The 27,629-nt window shown below is 36.5% G+C and overlaps 1 protein-coding gene across 1 annotated transcript in view; it reads right to left on the bottom strand.

The window, feature by feature from the left end:
* The window catches only part of LOC120526088 (adhesion G protein-coupled receptor F5-like), a 76,659-nt gene extending 53,882 nt beyond the window's left edge, over positions 1-22,777 (bottom strand). The window contains exons 1-7 of the mRNA XM_039748983.1: positions 22,666-22,777; positions 20,520-20,528; positions 19,605-19,619; positions 18,339-18,445; positions 14,530-14,588; positions 7,148-7,302; positions 1,858-2,052 (exon numbers count right to left, since the gene is read on the bottom strand). Of these exons, the coding sequence (XP_039604917.1) occupies positions 1,858-2,052; positions 7,148-7,280 (328 nt within the window). The 5' untranslated portion in view covers positions 7,281-7,302; positions 14,530-14,588; positions 18,339-18,445; ... (1 more) ...; positions 20,520-20,528; positions 22,666-22,777. The remainder of the gene's footprint in view (positions 1-1,857; positions 2,053-7,147; positions 7,303-14,529; positions 14,589-18,338; positions 18,446-19,604; positions 19,620-20,519; positions 20,529-22,665) is intronic.
* Between the last annotated feature and the right edge of the window lie 4,852 nt (positions 22,778-27,629).

Genomic DNA, 27,629 nt, shown 5'->3' with positions numbered 1-27,629 from the left:
CCATGTCTTTGAGCACTGAACACCTTGTACTTCTGGGCACTCCAGGTAGGTTGCAGCTCTGGAATATGAAAGTACTGGAGGATAATGGGTTCCTGGTAGCTTCACGTTTGATTCTTCTCAAATCTTTGGCAGCTAATTTGCATCTTTTGTTCTCAACACGTTTCTTGACCCTGTTGACTATTTGCAACAAAATGTTTGATGGTTCTGTGATCACACACCAATATCTTAGCAATTCCAAAAGTGCTGCATCCCTCTGAAAGACTTTTTACAATTTTTGACTTTTCAGAGTCAGTTAAATCTCTTTTTGGCCCATTTTGCCTGAGGAAAACTAGCTGCCTAATAATTCTGCACACCTTGATATAGGGTGTTGATCTCCTTAGGCCACACCCTCCCTCATTACACAAATACACATCACCTGAGTGCTTAAATCCAATAAGCATTCAAGTTAATACAGCTTGGAGTTGGAATATATGCATTAAAAATGACGATATGGTCAAAATACTCACTTGCCTAATAATTGTGCACACAGTGTATACAAATGAACAGACCCAATTTGATCTTAACCAATACATTTTTATGTTTGTTTATTAGTCATATCGTAGGTTCAGTGTTTTAGTGTTCACTGTTTTTAGAATACTGTAGTGTAATTTTAATTTTGCTAACAATTTGAATGTAGGCCCCTCTTGATCTTGAGGTCCTTGACTGAAGCCTAGTTAGCCTATAGGAAAATCCGGCCCAGGTGATTCCTCATATTGTGAAAACTACAAAGGAGTGTGCCTGTCTTCCATAGCAGCCAAGGTATACTGAATGATCTTGATTTGAAGACTCAGATAAATTGTAGAACCAAAACTGGGGAGGAACCAGCAGGATTCAGGATAGAAACAAACACAGGACTTAATGTTTTCATATGTGTACATTAGTAGGAACAGGCCCATGTATTTGGCTTTCTTAGACCTAAAAGCTGCATTTGACACTATACCTAGGGAGAAAATGTGAAGAACTTTGGTATATATAAGAAAGTCTCTAACAAAACAGTCACAGGACTTTAGTTGGTATATTAAGGAGACTCCAAGAACTTCAGCCAGGCACTGATGAAGAAGAAACAGTATCAAACTATGGTCAGAAACATACATGACAGAAACTTTTGAGAGAACAATACTGTGACAGGATGTTTTGTATAAACAGATGTATTCAAAGTACCACAATTGACCAGATACACTGCTGAGAGGTAGATCTGGCAATGCAGATTGTAGCTCCAGCTCCTGCCCACCAAAGATGGCAGGCCTCAAAGAATGATCAAGTTGTATCAGATGGCATAATTATTCATTTACAGTGATTTACAGAAATCATACTACAACACTTTAAGAGTTAAGCAGGCAACTGTTAAATGCTCATTGTTATGTGGATGTAGGATAGGCACTGGAGGAATATCACTAAATGCCTTTCTACATGTAGGGAAGTTAGATAAGACATTTTTATACATGTAAATAAGTTAGATAATACCTATATTGGGATCATTTGTGTTTGTCTAGTCTAAGAAGCTTCACCAGATTCCTAACAATTACAATTCAGAATAAACTAACACGCATTCTTCTAGGCACAGAGGACTTTAGCCCCTTACAGAATTGAAAGGTACAAATCTGGAAACACTAATATAGACGAACTGAGAAAAAAATCTGTCATTCATTGATTAAAAAGCACAGACTGCAAGAAGTAACAGAAACCCAGAAAGAAACCTATCTCAGAACCTGAGATAACATAAGTATCCATAACTCCAGCCCCCACCTATGTGACAGTGTAGTAATGGAAACCATTACTTTCATTGTAAAAATATCATAAAACTTGTTCAGTACTTACCACTGTCATTGGTACTCACAATATTAATCACTACCAGAGTGCTGGTTGAAATTTGAGAATACTTTGTTGCAGTAATGTTTTGATTATTTGGTGGTACCCAATATAAAAAGACACCATTAGGTTGAATTGGGCAGGTCAAGGTCATAGTATTTCCATCTTGAGGTGATGATGGACTGACATTAAAATTTACAGGAACTGAAAAAGGTCAAATGCAAAGATAAACATTAAATACACAATATAGATTTATCACTGGTGAATCATTCCATTAAACACATATCAATACTTACATTACATTTAACACTCATATAGTAGTATATTAAAAAGAATTTCAATTACATATAAAAACAAGATAGCAAACAAAATGAATGTGAAAATTAAATTGCTGTTGGGTGTTATAAAGTTAATATAATCAATTAAATCAAAAAGCAAAATTTAAGGTAGACTGGACACAACAATTTACTACATTATAATTTGATTATTAAAACACAAGATTTATTCCATGTAGAAAAATTTTTTTTTAAAACATAACAAAATATTGCTAATTATTAATTTGCTTAGAACATATGGTCAACTCAAATGTTGTATAATTCAGAACACTGATATGGAATGGTTTTGAAAATACAGTGATGGACAAAAACTCTGTCAACACTCTGGTATCTGTTGATGTTCACAACCCCTAACTCCTTCCATCTTTTATCTAAACATCTTAAAACAACTTAGACTTGTGGAGTCTGAATGCCTTAAATATTGGTGTTTTTAGCTAACCTACAATAATTTTAGGTATGATATGTTCTTCCCCTGACCTTTATTACAAATGTATTTAATAAACATTCTTAAAAGTACATTTTTTTCCCGACTAAATACAGATATATGCAATAAAATACTCCAAGAGCAATATTTTTTCTTGCCATATTGACCAAACTGCTTTTACTCAGTTTGGAGAGGTAGGACAGAGAATCTAATGCCATTATTGATTTATGTGTATTCTTATACTGCTCAGAGAAAATAATGAGATTTTTCATTTTGATTTTATGATGTGTTGTGTTATTGGATATGCTCTTACTTAAAATTGGAAAAGTTAAATATGTGAGAGTCGATATTTTGTTTTGGCCAATAGAAATTAAGCACCCTAAGTTAGATGGGCCTACTGAAAAATTATTTTATGTTAAATGCTGATAAAGAAAAACTTCTACTAGAAAGTCTATCTAGTGTTTACAATATAAGGTATTGACTAAGTAATTAATATCACTTTTCTTTCATTTAGTCAGATTATTATGTCCCATTTGAACATGTAAACCCTGTATGTTTCTTTGAATAAGCCACATGCAAAACATTTGAGAAGCCTTAGAAATTATACTAGCTTCTTGAACATGTAAACAATGCAGTCTGAAACCATGACAACTTTGCATTTAAAAATGACACTAGAATGAGGAACAAATAAAGGCACAAATATATTTATTAATTCATTATACTATAATATACTAACACGGTTACTCAAAACTGCTCAAGTGTGAAATACCATATTTGGAGTCTTATTTGGCTTTATGCTTGGTTCAAAATCATACGCTTGCAATAACTGTACTACGTATGCAATTTATTTATGTCACCATTACTTTTGCCAGCCCTTTGCCTTAATTATATTCAGTTACTGTTCTGGGGTGATGGGGAGCTCAGTGTATCATTGTTTGCTCCTCTTGCTTGCAACATAAGGGCTAGGATACCCTGGTAAAGGGATATGGGAGTCTTCATGCCAGACTTTTCTCATGTAAAGATTGCAAACCAGCCACAGAAGGACACGCCCGGGAGGAACACTAAAAATCCAGAGCACAAGGACCATCCAAAGAGTTCAGCTAGGCCATTAGGTAGCTCAGCCTATTCCATTCACGTTGCCTAGTGACCTTTGATACAAAGGAGAGTCGAAGAACACCCTGGGATACTGAGGGTGAAAGAACTCCAGCTTGCAACAGGTATAGCCTATGTATATAGAGACCTGTACTTGTCTCACTGAAGAGAAATTAATGGAAAAAAGTATTAACCAACCAGTAAGCTGGTATATAAAGCCTGTTTCAAAGACTATAGACATTTTGGATTGATCTTTAATACCAGGTATTGCCATTGTCTTCTTTGTCCATGTTAAATGTGAAATAAAGAAACAATCTTCCCAGATCTCCACCTATTTGTTCCAATCACTGCATGTCTGTGGTTATGCCAGCTTTAAGATGAACATTGTGGGTTCTGTACACTCATAGTTATTATTCAAAGTTTCTTCCTAAATTCACATTTCATATCTTTCTCCATAGCACCAACCTTTTGGGGCTAGATCTCTTTAACAGCTTTACTTGTACTTTTGTTGACACTTTTGGACCAGTAATACTTAATGTTACCTCCCATTGGCAACAAAACTAGCCATCACTTTTTGATTGCCTTTTTGCTGTCTCTCTGCCTTTCATCCCCAGCCTTTTCCGGATCCTACTGTGTGCCTTATCATCTAGCCACCACACTGTATCCTGCTAGTTTTGTGTGATGTATAAGCCAGCCAGAATACCTCCTAGAAGCTGGAAATATACATCCCATTATTGCTGCACCGTGGATTTACAGCGTGGTTGTTGCAGAAAAAAAGAAAAGTGAACGGTTTAAGGGTTCTATAAATCTCTTTTGAAGTAAGAGCAGTATATAAAGCAGTCCTGATAAATACCTTCTGCTTACAACAGACAAGCTTATCACTCAGTTTTATGGCTCTAGTATTTTTACTTGTTGAGATGGTAATAAATGTTAGCTGCTGTATGTCCTGCTAGAGTATGTATAACAAAAGACCTCAGAGATCAGGGATTTCTGGAGGTGCCACTCCAACCCAACAATTAAGACCTCACTGAATTTGTCATTCACATTGCTGTCTTAAAATCTCATATTAGAATGGCATTTGAACTTAGTTCTTCCACAAGCTTTTTTTAAAATGTTATGTCTACTATTTGGCAGGTATTTCTGGTATTGTTGTTTACATTGATGATATATTAACCCACATCCTCTACTCATAATAAGTATCTCTGAAAAGTGTTTAAGCATTGATCAGACATAATATCACTCTTATTGGCGATAAATGTGTGTTTTCTACACTGTCAAATGAGTTTGTGGACTTCTGTTATTTCGTGACTACTACGGATGAAAGTCTGAGCACAGGTGACTTGAGTATGACTGCATACTACAGTATCTACACTATGTTCCCAGCACTCTATCACTACTGTAGCTTTACGTCATCTTTTGAAGAAAGATCTTCCCTGTGCATCAACAATTTTGAGTTTCTAAAGGCTTTGTTTACAGTACTTCACCACCTGTGCTGGCACACTTTGATCTCAATAGCTTTACAACAGTCACCTACAATACATCTGGAGCTGATCATGTCAAGGATGAACTTACTTGTGGAATGACAGCTGTGTGGCACTTGGGCTCTGCACTTTAGTTCACATCACTCCAAGCATGTATCTTAGCTATTGGCATATAAAGCCCATTTTGGGCATAGTCCATGTTAAGTAATGATGCTCTGATCTTGTGTGTCATTCCAATATTAGACCTCTGGTCAAAGAATGTCCATCACGCTTTATTAGTGGCAAAACTGGTATTCCTCCTACATCCCCTTTGCAGCCTGTTAAATGACGTGTTAATCCTTGGGAACAGATAAAGGTAGACAACTGTGGTGAATTATATGGTGTTGTGTGACACTTGACCTATATTCTAAGTAGCCCTAGCAGGAACAGTCACTAATAGAGTTGTGATTGAGTTCTTGCAGTCCATTGCTGCTCACTGGGTGTTGCCAGTGACTGTTTCAACTGAAAATTGCCAAGTGGAGGGTACAACATCCAAGTAAAGCACTCAAAAAATAGTATTAAAGCACATTTGACAGATGAATGCACATTTTCTTTGGCATTTCTCCAGATACTTCTGCACTATACGGCCACAGAGAATTCAACCACAGGCATATCACCAGCAACTTCCTCTGGATCTTCTGCATGCTCAACCATCTGTGCACACTCCAGTTTACACACAAAACACTGTGTCTAAAACACAACATAAAATGAAGCAGCACAGGATCAGACTGGCAGATACTGTGTTACTGTCTCAAATTCAGTCAGGGTCTGGAGGCTATACCGGGATCGCAAGCATTAGAACATTAGATCATTACAACAATCTAGGTGAGAACAGGCCATTCAGCCCAACAAAGCTCGCCAGTCCTATCCACTCAATTCTTCTAAAAAAAGATCATCTAATTTTGAAAGTCTCAAAAGTGTTCTAGATGAACTCATTTTAAAAGAACAGTCAGGAACGACTGCACTAATTCCCTTCATAATTTTAAACACTTCAGTTGTGTCATCTCTTAATCTTCTTCTGCTTATACTGAAAAGGCTCAGTTTATTAAATCTTTCTTCATAATTCATCCCCTTTAGCCCTGGAATGAGCCTAGTCGCTCTTCTCTGGACGTTTTCTAGTGCTGCTATGTCCTTTTTTGTAGCCTGGAAACCAAAGCTGCACACAGTACTCTGGATTAGGCCTCATCAGTGGATTATAAAGCCTGAGCATAACTTCCTTGGACTTGTACTCCACGCATCATGCTATATAACCTAACATTCTACTTGCTCCCCTTAATGGCTTCTGAACACTGTGGGGAAGTTAATAGTGTAGAGTTCACTACGACTCCTTAATCCTTCTCATAAGGTGTACTCTCAATGTTCAGACCTCCCATTGTGTATTCAAACCTAACATTTTTATTTCAACAGTCTGGTAATTTCCTTTAAAAGTTTTAAGCCTGTCAGGATGAGCAACATTATGTCTAGTTGGTGCTTTGCCAGCCAGTCTGATTCAAAGATTTTTGTCACTGGTTTTCAGAAGACTTTGATTTACAGTAGACTTTTAAAATTACATTTCATGTTTTGAAATATCTTGGCATCATGGTGCATTTGGGGGCAGGGTGGAGGGTCTTGATTGAGCTCTTCTTGCATTCAACAATTACATCATTAATAAATGGGAATGAGCCGTCATGCCTACATTTCCTTTAGCCTTCAACATAATCCATAAAGATGTCTTGCAATGGGGTAAAGCTTTATCCAGAGTTGGTTACTCTCTTGAGCATAATCATTCTACACTGTAGAATGGCCTCCAGCACCCACTATCCTATGTCTGGATTAAGCACTGACAACAGTTGGATGCATGAATGAATATTGCTTAACTGTGAAATTATTATTCTATTAAATATTAAATAACAAAGTTACACTTGACAGACACCTATTTACATACTCACTGTTGACTGCTGACTTAAAGGATCCAACCAAAACTGTAATATTTTGGGACTGAAGTGCCTTTGTTATAATGTTACTTTGTTCTGTCATGTTGTTCACAGTAGTCAATGAACTTTGGTTAAAAATAATACTCATGTTTGCTTCAATACTGCCTGGCCTGAATTGACAAAAAACATATTATTAGTGATTTTTGCAGGTGACACATTTCCTTAAGAATTCTAACAGAATATCATAATTAACAGTCATTCAATGTGACAATACTTAAAAAAAAACGTGTTAAAGGTAGTGCAAGACATAATATAAAACTGTAACATTCTTAAACACACTTAATTCAGTTTAGAGCTTCTAGGGGCAAAGCTGATCAATGCAGCATTGGGTGCAAAGAAGGGGAGTAGACCAGATAAGGGCACCAGCCCATTTCAGGGCTTACATGCAAACCCACACTCACACAGTGAACTGTTTGCAGTTTTGAGTAACCCTGACACACAAGCTATTATTGACATGACAGAAAAACTTGAGTACTGGATGAAAACCAAGCATAGTAAAGTATACATGGACAATGAAAGATCATGGATTTTGAATCCAGGATGCTGGATTATTGACCCAGTAGTGGTAGTCAATTTATTTATCCACTGTCCCAACGCAAAATACACAAACAATATTCTATGTTAAACTCAGTTTTGGCTAAATTTTTTTACTCTGAAGAAAAAGAAAAAATCGCTGTGTTCTATCTCTGTTAAATTTCAGCATAATTATGACATATTTTATGTAAAGTATAGGAGAATATTAGGACAATTTTGACAAGAATAACCTAATCTGTTTTTCTTATTTTCTGTTTAGCTATCTCGTTCAAAAACTGCCAAAGTAAATTTAAAGGATAAGCCTTTCTGCTTGCCCCAGAATTCCAGGACTTCTTCTTTTTTCATCTGTAATTTCTTTTTCAATTCCTTAAATATCCAGTGAGTGTTTTTTTAATTCACTACTTTCTCTAAATGTGAGGATGTTCTTGCTCTGTCTAGTATGAAATGTAGATTTTAACTGAACCCAATGATTCCCCATCATCTCCATATCTAAAATCTTAACCTAATCTAATTTACTTCTTTAAGCCCTTGCCACATCTGCTCTATTTGTATTACTAAATTTAAATAGTTTTATATTTTTCTGTATGGTTTACAGAGGCTCCATATTTCTCACTGCTTTTCTCTCTTTTTTCTTTAAAATATTCTGTAAAAAGCCAAATTTCTCCCTGGGGACAAATAAAGTTTTATCTATCTATCTATATGCTCTACCTCAGCACTCTAATGACAAGATATATTATGATAACTAGATCATTATGTTTTAGTATGCTCCACAATATTATTGCAGAATATTACATCTAGACTAGCTTCCCCTGTCATTAGTATTTTTATGTATTGGGTTAAAAAAGATTTTTAAATAAATCTATATACCCTTGTTTTTAGTGCACAGTTTTCCCAGTTTCTTTGTGGTTAGTTCATGTCCTTCATTACTATAATATCCCCTTGTGAACGTACTGACATTGTTATAAAGTTGTATGTTAATGGACTGTAACTGTCTTGTCTTTATTATTGTAGCTTTTCTATTTAAAACCAAATATACTCACTAATTTATGATTCCTGTCCCAATTAAACTACACCTGTACTCAAACCATGTCTTATGTAAATGGCCACTCCACACCTTTTTACTATTGCTTGTTCTTTAGCCTGGGACAGGACAGTAACAGGCTTCTGTTACTGCAGTAACATTGGTCTGGCATCTCACATAACTCAAATTATTATGACTCATATTTCTGTAAGCATGTTGCCTGCTGTTACTGGTAATATCATGTACATGCATTCTTCAGTCTTCTAGTGACAGTTATTGAGGGAGAGGTTAAGGATGCACGTAGAATGCAATTACGTAAGAAGAAGTGAACAAAAGTTATTTGGTGTACATTTAGTTTTAATCAGGCTAAAATTTACTAAATTCAGTACAGATGTTTGAAGATATAGGCAAAGTGGTAATGCAGAGCTAATGTTTCTGCCTAATAATGTCAGGGTCTGTATGGTGTTTTCAAGTTCTCCCAGTACATTTGTGGATTGATAGGTATCTGTAAATGTGGTTAAGTGCATATTAAGTGCATATCTGCTCCTTAGGGACAAGCTGACTGAGATGGGAGTAGACTCAAACCTGGTGGCATGGATCGTGGACTATCTTACAGACAGACCTCAGTATGTGCGTCTTGGGACCTGCAGGTCTGACATTGTGGCCAGCAACACAGGAGCGCCGCAGGGGACTGTACTTTCTCTGGTCCTGTTCAGCCTATATACATCAGACTTCCAATACAACTCGGAGTCCTGCCACGTGCAAAAGTTCGCTGATGACACTGCTATTGTGGGCTGCATCAGGAGTGGGCAGGAGGAAGTACAGAAAGTTAATCAAAGACTTTGTTAAATGGTGCGACTCAAACTACTTACACCTGAACACCAGTAAAACCAAGGAGCTGATGGTGGATTTTAGGAGGCCAAGGCCCCTCATGGACCCCGTGATCATCAGAGGAGACTGTGTGCAGAGGGTACAGACCAATAAATACCTGGGAGTGCAGCTGGATGACAAATTGGACTGGACTGCCAATACTGATGCTCTGTGTAAGAAAAGTCAGAGCCGACTATATTTTCTGAGAAGGTTGGCATCCTTCAACATCTGCAATAAGATGCTGCAGATGTTCTACCAGATGGTTGTGGCCAGTGCCCTCTTCTACGCGGGGTGTGCTGGGGAGGCAGCATAAAGATGAAGGACGCCTCACGCCTGGACAAACTTGTTAAAAAGGCAGGCTCTATTGTAGGAGTAAAGTTAGACAGTTTAACATCTGTAACAGACCGACAGGCAATGAGCAAACTCCTGTCAATCATGGAGAATCCACTGCATCCACTGAACAGTGTTATCTCCAGCAGAGGAGTAGCTTCAGTGACAGACTTTGTCACTGTCTTGTTCCACTGACAGACTGAGGAAATCATTCCTCCCCACACTATGTGACTCTTCAATTCCACCCGGGGGAGTAAATGCTAACATCACTCAAAGTTACTGTCTGCTTTTACATGCATTTTTATTACTCTTTAATTTAATATTGTTTTTTGTATCAGAATACTGCTGCTGGATTATGTGAATTTCCCCTTGGGATTAATAAAGTATCTATCTATCTATCTATCTATCTATCTATCTATCTATCTATCTATCTATCTATCTATCTATCTATCTATCTATCTATCTATCATGATTACTTGTTTTAACACTGAATACTGAAAACATGCCAGTAGTACTTCTCAATTAACAAACTACAGTATGTTTAGCCTTTCGTGTGCTGTAAAGTTAACAACATCCATTCTCTTTTTTTTCCCAACCAAAGCCCCTGAAGATTTGAGATATGAACACTAGCCACTGTGCCACCAGATCACACTGTTTGAAAATATCGATAGCAAATAACTGAATTAAAACTAAACAAACACTTAAAAGTAAAGATTTCGTTAGTGGGTTGCACACAGCACTCTTTTACAACTGGCTGTGTGACTGAGCTTGTGGCTTGTGATTGTTTGCTTCTTGCCTTACACCCAGTGTGGCGGCAATAATCACTGCCTCCCTGTTACCCCTCAGCACATGTAGGATTAAATGTACAGTATATGTATATATGCCTGCCTAGTTCTTGTCACTTGATTGCAAGTCAATTGCATGTTCAACCTCTTCATCGATAGCTGTCACTAGACGACTGGAGCAATTGCATGTGCGATGCTACAAACCTCAGCAGGGAGGATCTTTGCAAAATAACGCAATAATTATTGCAAAATAACACAGTATTCATTGTTAAACAATGTCATTATTTTCTAAAAAAATGCAAGAATTATTACAAACAACACAATGCATGCAGATGTTGGCATACTAAAAATCTCATTGCAACTCATGTTGTACCATCTCACAGCATTTCCACTAATGGTGTTCTTCTGACCTACTCCTGCTTTCTCCACATTGTTTTTACCCTGTGATGCAACGATTTCAATGAATTCAAGTTTGATGATGTGTCACAAATATTTTAACTATCTATTCTATGTCAGCTAGTACATGTCTTTCCACCTGTGCTCACTTTAATACTGCTTTGTTACTTTTTCTGTCCATTCAATTTTTAGCATTCTTCTAAAAAACACACCTTACAGTTCTCTAGTCCACCTTCCATTGATCTGCTCACAGTCCATGATTTCAACCATATATTAAGACAAACAAACATAACATCATAGAATGTTCACATTTGTTTTGATTGACATTGATTATAAGTATGTGTTTTCACTGCATAAAAGCCATAGCAAACCATTTCTTGATTTTCCGATTTTTTCTTCCATCTCGTGTTAGCATGTCATCTAGGTTTCTGTGACCCACTTGCTTGACATTTTCACATTTGACTTTTAACTGGCATTCTGACACTACTTTGTCTTTTGTAAATGCCATAATAACCTATGTCTTCAAACTGAACGTTAGTCGATTCTTTTCACTGTCTTCTACTCCCACATTAAACATCCCCTATAGTTATTTCACTTCAGCAATAAATACAGTATCATTTGCAAATTATATTTTGGCATCATTGACATCTCCAACTCTTATGCCTTTAATTTCTTCAACGACTCTTAGAAACACTTGGCTGTTCAATGAGAAAATATCTATCATAAGAACACATCCTTATGCTCTTCTTATCGACTTCCATTCTCCAAATTTACTGTTGATTCTTAAAGCTGCTGTTTGATCCCAGTAAAGATTCATTATTAATCAAATGTCTTCTTAGAATGCTTAATATTTCTTCATACTTCACTTTATCAAACACCTTTGAGTGGTCGGTGAAGCACATATTCTTTTGCATTTCCATTCATTGCATTTCTTGTACATTTTTCTTCTACAAATCCACACTGCATCTATGAAACAATACTTTGGCGAAATAATGCAATAATTTTTTCTTTTTTTGAGTGTCAGGAATAAACTTCCATAACAAATCAAAATGAGGACAATCCATCATTTGGAGGCATCATATACACAGAAGGGTAGTTGTATGTAATTAATTCATTAGCACATATGGAGAAGGCTATTTTTTATTAAATTCATTTCTTAGAGCTTGTGTTATGGCCCTACTTTAAAGGTAATGTTTACTGTCAACTTTGGGTGTTTTAGTGATTTACGTAAAATTAATGTAACACCATACACTGTTTGAATGTAACTATATATTGTCTTGAATACTGTATGATTACAGTAAATCTGATAAATCAGTCAATCTATTTATTCATTCCTGTGCAGAAACCCACACCAAGTTGTTTGTTTAGCTAAACATCTTGAATAACTTTTGGACAGCGAAAGAATATTGACATCTCTGCACTAGACCCTAACATATAACATTCCACATATTCATCCACAATGGTTTAGAAAGACAAGTGGAACTAGCCTGAGTCTAGAAAAGCTAAGCTTTGTTTGTGGTCATATTTCCTAAAAGATGAAAGATGTTGGTAAGGTGAAAAAAAGCAGCAGGTATTGGAATGTAATGTACGGAAATTAACGGTCAGCTCTTTGCCAGAGAAATGACCTGAAATGGTTCAACAGGTGAAAACTCTCACTAACTAAATAAAGTCTGGCTAATATACATATCTGCTTAGAATGCTCTTTAATATTTTGCAGTAAAGTAAGATCTAAAAATAATCCACGCTTCCAAATTATTATAAATATCATGGTTTAGGTGTGAGAACAGGGACAGCTGGATCAGCCATTTGTCATCTTTTTTTTTTTTAATTCAGAAAAAGGTTGTAGTCCTCTTGGCAAACATGGAAAGTCTCTTTCTTGATCTACTGCTGTTTCAAATTCAGCCTATCCAATTAAAGCCACTCTTGCGCTTCTTAAGCATTTCACATGGTGGGATATATCCCAGAAGTCATAATGGGCTTAGATATGAAACAGAAAAGCAAAGTTTTAAATTTAAATGGAGACCATGGCACAAGCCTGGGAAAACTATATATGCAAAAAGTACTGGCAGCACTGAATATAATTTGCAGAATATGCAAACAAAGATATGAAGAGCAGTTTTATTTTTGTGGCAAATGACATAAAACACTAATGACGTGGGTCACTATCTACACCCAGACTACTGAATTTTGTCCAGTAGGCTGCAGTATATGTTTATTGTAAACTTAAGTTAAAGTTTAGAATGTGAATCTTAAGTGAACTCAAAAATTACAATTTGTTCAGCAAAAGTGAATTCTGCCTACATTATATCATTGTTATGGCCTCTGAACAAATTTAAAATGGTGGGATTCAATTTAAAATAAACCTTTAAAAATCATGTAATGGGCCTTGCAGAACAGTCACATACACATTGTCGTTTGCACTTCATTCTACTAAAGTAAGGTTATATAAAGAAAAACACAAAAATATATATTGCCCTGTAACATCATTTAGCAGAGCATTCATACTCAAGTATTATTTGTTTTCATATCCCTGATTCTAAACTCATAATTTTACAGTAAATTTAGTCTTGCCTGGACAGGAACCACAACCAGTCTCAATGTACTCTGAAATTAAAGCATAGAACAAATGGGAGTTATGCACACTGTACAGCTGTTAAGCTGTGTTTGAAGCTGTTGCCCTGTGAGGCGCCTATCGTGCAACTTGTCTTTTTATTCTGTTGTGGCTTTGGGTCTTCCAGACCTGATTCTGTCAGAGTTTCTTCAAGTTTCCAAGTTTCTTTTGATAATATATACTACATACTTTAACCTAGTGATTTTTGAATTTACAGGGACCTCAAATGGATGTACTGTAGGTTTAATTTTTACCTTTAGATTGCTTACACCAAATAAAATATTCTTCTATAACTTTAGCAAGCTTTACTGGTAATCACATTAGGATGATATTTTAGGTATAAAAGTCCATTTTTTTAAAATGATTGATACTTATTTTTCCAAAAAAAGTCTCTTTTATTTTCAACAGCAGTTAAGCGATTCACTGATCTATTTACACTGATTTATTCTTAGAAATCTTATCTTCACAGAACAATTATTTACATACTGACTTGGTAGTGACTTCATATGAGTTACAAGGTGAGCCAACAGAACAACCAACAACTTTGTAGTCTATAATCTAGTGCCTTAGCTATAATGCCAGTCTATCTACTGTACATTCCATTATATTCTTTTTCCTAATTATGACACATACAGTCCAGTCATACCAAGAGCACATCATGGTTATCTAAATGCTGACAAGTACACTTGCATGTACGAAATACATTAGTGTACTGAGAAAACCAATTCAAACTCCTGACTGTTATTATTAAAATATACTGTATTACTGTATGAAACAATATCTTACATACTTGAACCCGAAGACTTCAACACGTTGAAAGCCTGGTGTTTTTGAATAAGCTTCAGTTACCTAAAATAATACAAAGAACACTTTATAAAATAAAAAGCAGAGAAATTTTGCCTGGAAAACTTTGTAAGACAATGGGCCTCTGTTATTGGGATGTATCAGAAGTAATTTGTAACTTAAGTGCTTTTCTATATATACTGCAATATTTGTACATTTTTATCTTTTTCAACAAAGGGATGATATTATTGCAATGTAGTGTACTGGATAAGGCTTTTGACCTAGGACTTCAAGCCCTGAGGTTGTTGGTTCAAATCCTGCTACTGACACTGTGTGACCATGAGCAAGTCATTTCAACTGTCTGTATTCCCATTGGAAAAACAAAAGAAATATAGGCAATTGCATCTGAAATGTTCTAAGTTCCTTTGGACAAAGGTATGTGAAAAGTAATAATAATAGGATTATATCGCTGGTGCTACTTACTCTTTAACATACTATATACATTTGCACATGAGTAAAACATCCCTGCTGTACATTAATTCTTGATTTTCCTAGTGACTAAGCTTTGGCTAGTGCTCATTGAAAAACAGAATTTTACAGAAAAGGGTATTCTTTTGAAATGAAAATGGGTAGTCGGCTTCGTTCCCTCTAAGCTGTTTTATGTTGCCTTTGAATTGCCACACAGCTATTATTGTGCCATTCACTCTTCCCTTCTCCATAGCAGTTTGGAAAGGTTGTGCAGCTGTTATCAACCTTTTACCCTATGGTAATGCACCCATGGCTCCTGAAACTCCACAACTCAACCTCCTCCCAGGTCAGCATTTATGGGTTGGTACTTCACTGCACATGACACATTACAGGGGATCCAGAATCCAACCCCCCTCACCTCTGCATGTTCATGTAAGAGTGCCTTGTTGCATACAATATTTCATGCCAAGAGGTCAGCGGAGTGAAACAGATAACCAAGAAGAGAGCTAGTCTACATCTATAAGTGCTAGTAGTCATCAGCAAAAAACTGTGCTTGCTAACAATTGAACTTTGCCAAACTTTCTCCTTCCATTTCAAAACATGATCATGTCTCTTTAATCCAGTTCAGGACGTCACAAGGGGCTTCATGCATAACGCTTTCCACAAAATTATCACTAAAACTTTTCATACGAACAAAACTGGAAATGTGTGTATGCACAAAAAAATCCAGATGTATAAAACTGTGCGTACATCAAGTTCCATGTGCTTCCTCTTTAATAAATCCCAATTAACGTGAAATTTTATGCACATGCATGCACGTATTGCCCCCCATTTGAATATGCAAATCAATATAAATAGCCCCTTCCGTTCAGTGTTTTGCTAAAAGACAATGTCAAAAACACATGGAAAAAAGATTAATTTCAGCAAATGCAAAGTGGAGGCAAAGAAAAATGTACTATCTGTTGGCTTAAGCAGTGGTATAAGCAACAAAAGGAAACTGTAATACAGCGAGGTGGAGACACTCGAAAGTTCAAGATCAGAAAGTTACACATTGCCCGAAATAAAAAAGAAGTGGTCAGATATCAAAGTCAATGTGAAAAGGTGACCATCTGTTTATTCTGCTTCAGACAATATTACAAAAGCTGGCCCCTGTGCCAAGGATGTGAATTCACAGAGTGATGGTGCTACTGTGCACAGCACATCTACATCACTAGCTGCACACACACCTCGGTCATTTGGCTGTGTGCTGAACGACGCAGCCCTGGAGTCACAAAATGCAATAGTTGATGCTATAGGGAATATAAAGGCTGTACTATGTGATACTTACCACACATTAAATGAATTGGTTAAAAAATTAATGCTGCATCTGGTTACCTGTTGATACATTTTGCTAATTACATTTAAACAAAGTTGTAACGCTGCTCGATTTGGCAGATCATTGGTGGGTCAGGATCATATTGCATCTCTTCAGGTATGGGCAAGCCACGATTGTATTCCATATTATGCAGCATGCTACATTCTTGCACAATGCAACACACTATAGAGCAGCACATTAATAGAGTGGAAATGCTTTCTATTTACATAAGCAAGTTCATTCTCTGAAAGTACCTTTATAGTGTAGCATTAGTACCATGTGTCACAATGGATAGATTCTCTGCTCTTTACGTAGCTCTTTGAGGTGACTCATTATCCTTAAAAGAACTGCCTGCCTTTTGTCGTGCTAGTTGGAAAAAGTATTTGTGACTGTGCAGAGTTACCGTTTTTATAATCCCTCCTGCTATAGATGATGCAATGCTAGCTCATTCTTTTGGTGATTCATCCCTGGCTAATGTAACTTGTCGAGTGCCATTGCAATATTAATGTGCGTGCAACTGACTGCTCCAATTATATTTGGAAAACCGGATTTTGCTGCAAATTTCGCGTTGATGCTTCCCACTTCAACCACAGTGCAAGAAAATCTTATATATCTGAATGAAAAGTGGAAAATACCATCCTATACAACTAGCATGGCACAACTCAGCAATATTTGTGAAATACCTGATCGGTCAGCAAGTTCACATTGATAAGCTCCTGTTCCAAAAAACCTCAAGGGTGGACAGAAGTTGCAAAGGTGAAGGTTGAGCATAATTCCTCAAAGTCTGCATTTGTAAAACCAGTGCCACACAAGAGGGTAGCTCTTGGAAATCGAAACTGACTTAGAAGCCAGTCTTCATTATCTATAAATCTGCACACTCTTCTAATTCTATTTGTCATGTCTTCTAACAACTCTAAAGCAGCCATGGTAGTTGGAATAGTTTGGCCAATCTGTGGACTATTATATTGTTACAGGGTAATTACAATCAGATGCCTTAAATTTATAAACAATATGCAGTTATTTTCAGTGTAATTGAAAAAGCTGCGTCAGGGATGTGAATCTAAAAAAAAAGGGAAACCACACTGGAACAGGAGTGCTGCTTTGACACTGGGTGCCGCAAGTTTGAAAAACCGACCCGAAAACTTGTGCATGCAATGAATTGAGCTTGTGGGCCTTTATATGTGAGGCCCCTGGTCATGGTCACACACTCTCAGTTGCAGGATTTGATTATACAACCTTAGGGCTTAAAGTCCAAATTCTGAATCATTACAATCAACTGCCCGCCAATAATATTAGCTCTTGGCAAAAAAAAAAAATACTTACAAATACTGTATGCAGAAAAGCACTTGGCTAGTTAAGTAGTATTTCTGATACAACCAATAACCCAAAAAGAGTATAAATGACACCCACTTAATATAAATGAAGAAAGCAATAAAAAATCACTTTTTTAACAGATAGGTTTCTCAAAAGTTTTCAAAGAAAAGACACATAAGTGTCAGATAATAAAGTTGAAATATTTGATTAGATATGGTAAAAACAGTTAAAGTCAAATGATATGAAAACAGGATAATTGTCTGTCACAGGGTACATACCTAAGTACCCATATTGTTGTTTAGTCCTACCCACATTACTCTCCAATTATGAAGAAATGTGTATGGCAAACTAGGACCTAAATGTACAGTATGTTTTAGGTGGCCTGTTTATGTTTTTCTTATCTAAAGAGTTTCTTAAACCAAATATTTAACTGAGAATTGATGCAATTTTGAAAACAATGATGAAAGACAGGTTTTGTTGATGACTTGTGCTTCCATTTCCATCCACCCATGAATATCACTATAAGTAAACCATAGGCAGTAATATTATACAACATGTTAACAGCATGCACCATAGTATGAATAATTTTCAGAGCCAAATACACATATTCCAGTTTACACAGTACATATTGGGTTTTGCACAAATTTTTAATTTCACTATTTAAAGCATAGAAAACTTACTGATTTTTCAATGTTTCCTTTTAAGTTCTGATATGCAACTGATGATTTGTCATACAAGTCAGCGGTGAAATCTGCATTGATTTTAAATGTCACTGAAATATTAATTTCTGTAAAAAGATTTAAAATGGCATTAATGTTATTGTTATACATTACATTTGAAAAAGATTAATTTAATATCAGTTTTTGTGATTTGGAATTTTTTCATTATGCTATTCCATTAATCTAACCATATAGTCAAGATTTTGATGAAACTCAATTTGTGGCAAGTACGGTAGCAACTTGTACAAGACAAATTCCCACTCAGAATTGTACTACAGTTTTTCTTAGATACTATATACTGTACATACAAGCACTAGGACAGGACAGTATTAGACTGACATTTTGTCTTAAAACTATCCATCCATCCATTATTCAACCCACTATATCCTAGATACAGGGCCATGGGGGTCTGCTGGAGCCAATCCCAGCCAACACAGGGTGCAAGGCAGGAAACACATCCTGGGTCAGGGCGCCAGCCCACCGCAGGGCACACACACTAGGCACATACTAGTTTAGCATCGCCAATGCACCTAACCTGCATGTCTTTGGACTGTGGGAGGAAACCCAAGCAGACACGGGGAAAACATGCAAACTCCACACAGGGAGGACCTGAGAAGTGAACCCAGATCTCCTAACTGCTAGGCAGCAGCACTATTCCACTGCGCCACCATGCCACCCGTCTTAGAACTACAGCAGGAATAAAGTGAATGCAAACAGAAAACATCTTAGAAAGCATCTTAACCCATGTTTAAAAACAGATAACAATCTGAATCATGGGAGCTTTGCAAATAGCTTCACCATCATGATACTTTGATTTTAGTCTATTTCTATAATATACTTTACGAGGACACATTTAGCTTATAGAAGCTCAGTCACAAAAGGGCAGTACCAATATCAGCAGTACCAATCTCTATTCTCCTTTAAAAATAAACTCAGGATGGCAACAGTTAAACCATTTAGCAAAATATTCACAGAAATTAATCAATGTAAATAATACATCATACAGTCATAGATCGATGTATCAAGCCAAATAAAACAAATGTTTCTAAATTCATCAAAAATATCAAATATATGAATAGAGACCTAAAATTCACAGTGAAAAGTAATTACAGCTCAAGTAAGATAACAGCATAAGCACATGCACTGTATACCGCATATAAGCTATTTACATGCTGACACAGAATCACAAAGTCTATTAGTAGAGTAAATTGTAAACTATAAACTTACTTGGAGGGGGCGGACCTGTTTGGAATGAAAACACAAAACAGAAAAATAAAAAATTAAGATGTAAACATAAAGTTAATAATCTAGCTCCTCTCCCTCTGTAAAACAGTGCCACTGTACATATCCCTGCAAAGTATACAAACCATGAAGGAACAGAAAATGTATAGATACCTTAAATAGCAATAATTAATTACAAAATTAAGCATGCATAATTTTCTTTGCTTATTGAGGGCTACACTATCTTGTGTAGCACCTTTCTATAGTATCTTAATGTGCTTTATATGTACACTTGTATTTACTTCATAAATTATATGCTCCTGTCATGAGCTGGATAAATTGACAGGGTGATTGTTTTCAAAATCTGCACTAATACAACATATGGCAAGTACTGAGAACAGCGATGAGCTGTAAACAATGACAGCATAAGGCCTTTGAGAGCAGACTCTAAACCTGTGGCACACTTGGACCAAAAACAAATACCTCCAGGAAATGAAAGTACTCCACAAACAGAAAGCCCAAACACACAGGATGGCAATTTAGAATGGAAGACAAAACTCTTCATCAATAATTAAAGGTAAGTGGCAGGTCTTAATTCAAAAGTGCAACCTAATTCTTTATTTTCCAGTGTTATTTATTAACTAATATTTTACCAAAAAACTTGTGTTTGCACGTTGCAAGCATATGACTAGACGACTTGACAAGTCGATTATGCAACTTGAGCAATGTGAGGTTTCTTCATGGATTTTCTTTTGGTACTGTTTGCTGTTGTCCAGTGCTGGTCACCATGGGCTCTAATTTTATCACAAATACAGTATTGTTATTTCCAATGAATGAAAACTTGATTCATTTTTTTCTCAGTCATAACTTTAAACCACATGAGGTGAGTAACATATAAAAATATTAAGTATTCTTAATTACCTGTCGTGGCTGATGTTATAGTTGTTGGTGATGTTTTTTCAGGTTGAAAAGACATTCAGAAAAGAGGAAAAATATTGTTATCATGTGACAAGTCATTGTTTAAAAATTCTTTATATAAATAGAAGGCAAACTTGGCATTATTCCATAAATAAACAGAAAATGTAAGGATCACACCATGGAAACAATTGGTTTAAATCACGCATCATATGTATGTTTATTAGTACTTATTTGACATTCGTTGTGCTACTTAAATAAAACGGACAAAGATCTTAATAATTTTACTTTATTTTGAGATTTTTAATATATTGATCACCTGTCTTCTTCCACTTCAGTCTTTTGTATGATTTTTTTAGAAGGGAAATAAAATGTAAGTTATCAAACATGCACATAAAGAGAAGAATAATTTGAATAATAGGTTTTTCCCTGTTTATCTTTTTTTAAACAAAAATTACATTCTACCTGCCTTTAACAATTTTCGGATTTGGTTTACTGTACTGTATACAGCAATCTACTGCTCCATGACATTTTTGTTTAACAGTTATATGCAGCTTAAGATTGTTATCTGAGTGGACATTGCATAACTACCATAATTAACTACACCTGTACACTCAGTCAATAGCAAAGGTACTGAAGGCATTGCTATATTTGAAGATTTGATTGCCTTTATTAGTTGATACTGTAGAGGACATTGTGCTGGCTGTTGATGCTGTTGCTTTTCAGGTTTCAAAGGCAATCAGAAAAAAGAATACTGTCATCATGAAGAATGGCATTGCTGGAAAACAGTACATTAGTATTGTGGGGGCTGGGAGGTCTCTTCACCTTGGAATCCCTGCAGATTTAGTTTTTTTTTTCTGGCCCATCTACGGTTTTTTTATTTTTTGTTTTTTTCTGTCCTCCTGGCGATCTGATCTTACTTTATTCTTTGTTACTTAGTATTACCTAATCTTATTTTTGTTTCATATAAACTTTTCTTTCTTCATCTTGTAAAGCACTTTCAGATACACAACTTGTTTGAAAATGTTATGTGCTATATAAATAAATGTTGTTATCGTTATATCCTTTTTACAGCAGAGTACAAACATTTATAACATGTTTTATGAAAATATCCTTGACAGTGTAGGAATAATTTGTTTTGGCACAAGTACATCAACACATAGTAAAAAAATAGACATCAGATGCACTATGTACAGTAGACAATATCAATAATTTAGACATCATATGCATTTTTACCGCTGCTGTTTCATAAGGTTGAAATTTTTGTCTACTGAAAAAACTTGGCCAAAAATAGCAAAAAATGGCATATTTAGTATTAGCCAAATGAGTAAAAATGTTGATTTTTTGACAGAATATGTGATGCTGTTTCCGCTGCTTTCCTGCAATGTTTATGGATGACATTTTTAAAGAAAGCCTCCTGTTCCATAGGGAATGAACAATATGGCTGTGTGCAAAGTCTTCAGTTTTACAAGCCAACAAACAGTAAAAGAACGATCATTCTAGCCAAGATAAAGTGACTAAACTTTTATTCCTTTAAACCCATCGCACCAAGTATGTTGGTTTAATCTGGTTTTTTTTTCTGTTTTTCATCATTGAGGGAAAGTGTATATTGGATAAACAGAACTTTTATAACATGAGTCATCATTTATCATTTACAAAATTATACAGTATATTACTGCTTTTATTTATTTATAAATTAATTTATATATTTTCATTTTTAAAATTGTCTTCTTTAAATAGACTGACATTTTTTTGTGTTTTGCAGTTTTATAGTACAATTTCACTGAAAAGAACAAATCAAAGCTGAAACTGATTTAATTTAGACCTTACACAATAGAACAAGAAAGGGCAAAAAGTAAATAAAAAGAGTATTCAGCATTCAGCATTTGTCCCAGTTTTCTCAAATTCAGTTTCAGCTTTTTGCATGTGCTCACATCAATATTCAAGGGGCTAAAAATTTTCTGTTGATTTCTGAGATTCTCAATACATAGTTCACCCGTCTACCATTTAATACTCTGGAGATCACGAGATTTGGAAAACAGTATGTAGGTTAGTGAAAGAGTATTTAAAGAGAATGATACTTTGGATAATGGCTTCTCAATTATTTGTTTTCTCCTTAAACAAAGCTTACACTTTATGAAAATGTAATTACCTTTAGTAGTTGATGCTGTAGAGGATGTCGTGCTGGTTGTTGTTGTTCTTGCTGTTGTTGTTGTTGTTGTTGTTGTTGTTGCTGTTGTTGTTGTTGTTGTTGTTGTTGTTGTTGTTGTTGTTGTTGTTGTTGTTGTTGTTGCTGCTGTTGTTGATACTTTTCAGGTTTCAAAGGCAATCAGAAAAAAGAATACTGTCACCATGAAGCATGGCGTTGTTAAAAAACAATACATTATTTCCTTTATAAAGCAGAATACAAACATTAATCTGATGTTTCATGAACACTTACCATATTTCACTCTGTGGCATGAACACCAGCTTTAGATGATTACACTAATTTGTTTACAACAAGGAACATCAGGAGTAATGAGATACTTTAACAAAATCAAAAGCAAACACACAAAGGTTTGGCCATCGAAGAAATGAAGAAAGGAATGGACAAGCTAATTCAACTCACATACAGTAACAATGTGAATTACCTCGTTATGCATGAGTTTAAAACAGGGGGTCCTCAGTCACAGACCTGGATGGCCACAATGTCTACAGCCAGTTTTCTAATTGTAACTCAGTCCTTGTTTATAATGAAACTTTGTACTTAACTATATGCCTTGTTAGCGCTTTCATTCATCAAATGCAAATTTTAGTTATATTGTAAATCAGATGTCCTCAGTTATAGTCCTGGAGGTCCGAAATAACTGCAGGTTTTCACTTCAATACATTTTTAATTAGAACCCATTTATTTACTTTTTAGAAGCTTCATTTAAGTTTTAATTGTTTCCTGTTTTATTAACCAGACATTAGTTAATAATGTAATGCAGATAATCCAATAAACCAGCAGCTCTTCAGCAAATGAGCTTCCTTTTAAACCTGCACATATTCACCATGAAATATCTGTGTTAAAATATTTTCAGAAATAAATGAGAGAGGAATTGGAAGGACTGTTAAGTTTAAATCTGTTCTAGTGCACAAAACACCTAGATAATGTTCACAGAGAAGGAAACTCTACAGTGAAATTAAATTTCTCTTTTGATTGATGAAAGCACTAATAAGCCAAATAGTTAAATACCAAGTTTCACACTCAGCAAGTACTGTCTTCTAATTAGGAAACCATTAGGAAAGAAAATCTGCAGCCACTGTAGTCCTCCAGGACCATGATTGAGGACGCTTGGTTTAAAAGTCATAAATCATTGAAAGTAAATCAACAACTGATTATTAACTAATTAAATTTAGACATTAAACAGTAGCACAAAAAATTAAAAAAAAACCAAATGAAAAACATATTTAATATTCAGTTTTCAGCCCAGTGTTTTCTCAAATTCAGGTTCGGCTTTGATTTTGAGATTCTTAATAGATAGATCATCAGTCTGCAATTTGATATTTTTAAATATCACAAGATTTGGAAAATAGAATGCAGGTTAGCAAAAGAGTATGTGAAATGAAGAATACTTTGGATAATTGGATCTCATCTTCTTCTTCAAGCAAAACTAGTGCTATATGTGCAACTAATAATTTTCTAATTCTGTTTTTTGATTATCGAAAGTAAATAATGATCTACAGCTGTATAAAATAACTTTTTCTGTAAAAGATTACATGCATCTTTATATTTTAGTGAACACTGTACTGTTGAACTACCACACTTAATTATACCAAAACAATCAAATCCTACAGTCAATAAGAAATGTGCTGAAGGCATTGTAAGTGCTTGAATATTTAATTGCCGTTAGCAGTTGATATTTGTAACCCAGTCACAGGGGATGCACAAACCAGTGTGTTTCTTCATGCCGGTCCCAAGTCCAGATAAATGGGGAGGGTTACGTCAGGAAGGGCATACAGTGTAAAATTTTGCCAAATCAATATGTGGACAACAATACAAATTTCCATACCGGATTGGCTGAGCCCCGGGTTAACAATGACCGCCACCAGTACTGTTAGCCAACAGAGTGCTGGTGGAAAATGGGGTACTGTTGGCTGAAGAAGGAGAAGAAGAAGAGGAGGGAGACGTGTCTGGAGGCAGGAGGAGAGGAAGAAAGTAAAGAGAGTGGAACTGAGAGTAGGAGCTTTGAATGTTGGCAGTATGACTGGTAAGGGGAGAGTGTTAGCAGATATGATGGAGAGAATGAAGGTTGATATATTGTGCGTGCAAGAGACTAAATGGAAGAGGAGTAAGGCCAGGTTGATCGGTGGTGGATTCAAATTGATCTATTATGGTGTGGATGGGAGGAGAAATGGGGTAGGGGTTACTCTGAAGGAACAGTATGCCAAGAGTGTTTTGGAGGTGAAAAGAGTGTCAGACAGAGTAATGATTATGAAGCTGGAAATTGGAGGTGTGATGATGAATGTTGTTAGTGCATATGCCCTGCAAGTTGGGTATGCGATGGAGGAGAAAGATTTTTGGAGTGAGTTGGATGAAGTGATGAACAGTGTACCCAAGGGACAGAAAGTGGTGATTGGAGCGGATTTCAATGGACATGTTGGTGAAGGGAACTGAGAACTGAGGAGACAAGGAGGAGATGGGTAAGTATGGTGTCAAGAAGAGGAATGAAGAAGGTCAGATTTTGCCAAAAGGATGGACATGGCTATGGTGAATACATATTTTAAGAAGAAGGAGGAACATAGAGTTACATAGAAGAGTGAAGTAATATGCACACAGGTAGATTACACACTATGCAGAAGAGTCAATCTAAAACAGATTGAAGACTGCAAAGTGGAGGCAGGGGAAAGTGTAGTTAAGCAGCATAGGATGGTGGTCTGTAGGATGATGTTAGAGATCAAGAAGAGGAAGAGAGTGAGGGCAGAGACAAGGATCAAATGGTGGAATTTGAAAATGGAAGACTGTAAGGTTGAGTTTAGGGAGAAGGTGAAACAGGCACTGGGTGGTACAGAAGAGTTACCAGACAGTTGGGAAACTACAGCAGATGTAGTAAGGGTGACAGCAAGAAGGGTGCTTAGCGTGACATCTGGACAGAGGAAGGAGGAAAAGGAAAAGGTAACCTGGTGGTGGAATGGGGAAGCACAAGGGAGTATACAGAGGAAGAGGATGGCAAAGAAGTAGTGGGATTGTCAGAGAGATGCATAAAGTAGACAAGAGTACAAGGAGATAAGGCGCAAGGTGAAGAGAGAGGTGGTGAGAGCTAAAGAAAAGATTTATGATGAATTATATGAGAGATTGAATACTAAGGAGGGAGAAAAGGACCTGCACTGATTGGCTAGACAGAGGGACCAAGCTGGGAAAGATGTGCAGCAGGTTGGAGTGATAAAGGATAAAGATGGAAACATACTCACAAGCGAGGAGAGTGTATTGAGCATATGGAAAGAGTACTTTGAGAGGCTGATGAATGAAGAGAAAGAGAGAGAGAGAGAAGGTTGGATGATGTGGATATAATGAATCATGAAGTGCAACGGATTAGCAAGGAGGAAGTAAGGTCAGCTATGTTGAGGATGAAAAATGGAAGGACCATTGGTCCAGATGACATACCTGTGGAAGCATGGAGGTATTTAGGAGAGATGGCCGTGGAGTTTTTAACCAGATTGTTTAACGGAATCTTGGAAAGTGAGAGGATGCCTGAGGAGTGGAGAAGAAGTGTACTGGTGCCAATACTTAAGAATAAGGGGGATGTGCAGGACTGTAATAACTAAAGGGAGATAAAATTGATGAGCCACAGCATGAAGTTATGGGAAAGAGTAGTGGAAGCTTGGTTAAGAAGTGAGGTGATGATTAGTGAGCAGCAGTATGGTTTCATGCCAAGAAAGAGCACCACAGATGCAATGTTTGCTCTGAGAATGTTGATGGAGAAGTATAGAGAAGGCCAGAAGGAGTTGCATTGCGTCTTTGTGGACCTGGAGAAAGCATATGATAGGGTGCCTCAAGAGGAGCTGTGGTATTGTATGAGGAAGTTGGGAGTGACAGAGAAGTACATAAGAGTTGTACAGAATATGTACAAGGGAAGTGTGACAGTGGTAATGTCTGCTGTAGGAGTGACGGATGCATTCAAGTTGGAGGTGGGATTACATCAGAAATCTGCTCTGAGCCTTTTTTTATTTGCAATGGTGATGGACAGGCTGACTGACGAGATTAGTCCCCGTGGACTATGATGTTTGCTGATGACATTGTGATCTGTAGCGATAGTAAGAAGGTGGTTGAGGACACCCTAGAGAGGTGGAGATATGCTCTAGAGAGGAGAGGAATGAAGGTCAGTAGGAACAAGACAGAAAAAATGTGTGTAAATGAGAGGGAGGTCAGTGGAATGGTGAGGATGCAAGGAGTAGGTGAAGGCGGATGAGTGTAAATACTTGGGATCAACAGTACAGAGTAATGGAGATTGTGGAAGAGAGGAGAAAAAGAGAGTGCATACAGGGTGGACTGGGTGGAGAAGAGTATCAGGAGTAATTTGTGACAGACAGATATCAGCAAGAGTGAAATGGAAGGTCTACAGGATGGTATTGAGACCAGCTATGTTATATGGGTTGGAGACGGTGGCACTGACCAGAAAGCAGGAGACAGAGCTGGAGGTAGCAGAGTTAAAGATGCTAAGATTTGCACTGGGTGTGATGAGGATGGATAGGATTAGAAGTGAGTACATCAGAGGGTCAGCTTAAGTTGGACGGTTGGGAGACAAAGTCAGAGAGGCAAGATTGCGTTGGTTTGGACATGTGCAGAGGAAAGATGCTGAGTATATTGGGAGAAGGATGCTAAGGATAGAGCTGCCAGGCAAGAGGAAAAGAGGAAGGCCTAAGAGAATGTTTACGGATGTAGCGAGAGAGGACATGCAGGTGATGGATGTAACAGAACAAGATGCAGAGGACAGAAAAATATAGAAGAAGATGATCCGCTATGGCAACCCCTAACAGGAGCAGCCGAAAGAAGAAGTAGAAGAAGAAGCAGTTGACACTGTAGAAAAGGTTGTGCTCATTGATGTAGTTACTATTTAGGTTTCAAAGGCAATTAGAAAAAAGTAAAAAATACTG

Source organism: Polypterus senegalus, chromosome 3 (assembly GCF_016835505.1).
Source record: "Polypterus senegalus isolate Bchr_013 chromosome 3, ASM1683550v1, whole genome shotgun sequence".
Classification (NCBI taxonomy): domain Eukaryota; kingdom Metazoa; phylum Chordata; class Cladistia; order Polypteriformes; family Polypteridae; genus Polypterus; species Polypterus senegalus.
This window is presented reverse-complemented; position numbering and strand designations above follow the sequence as displayed.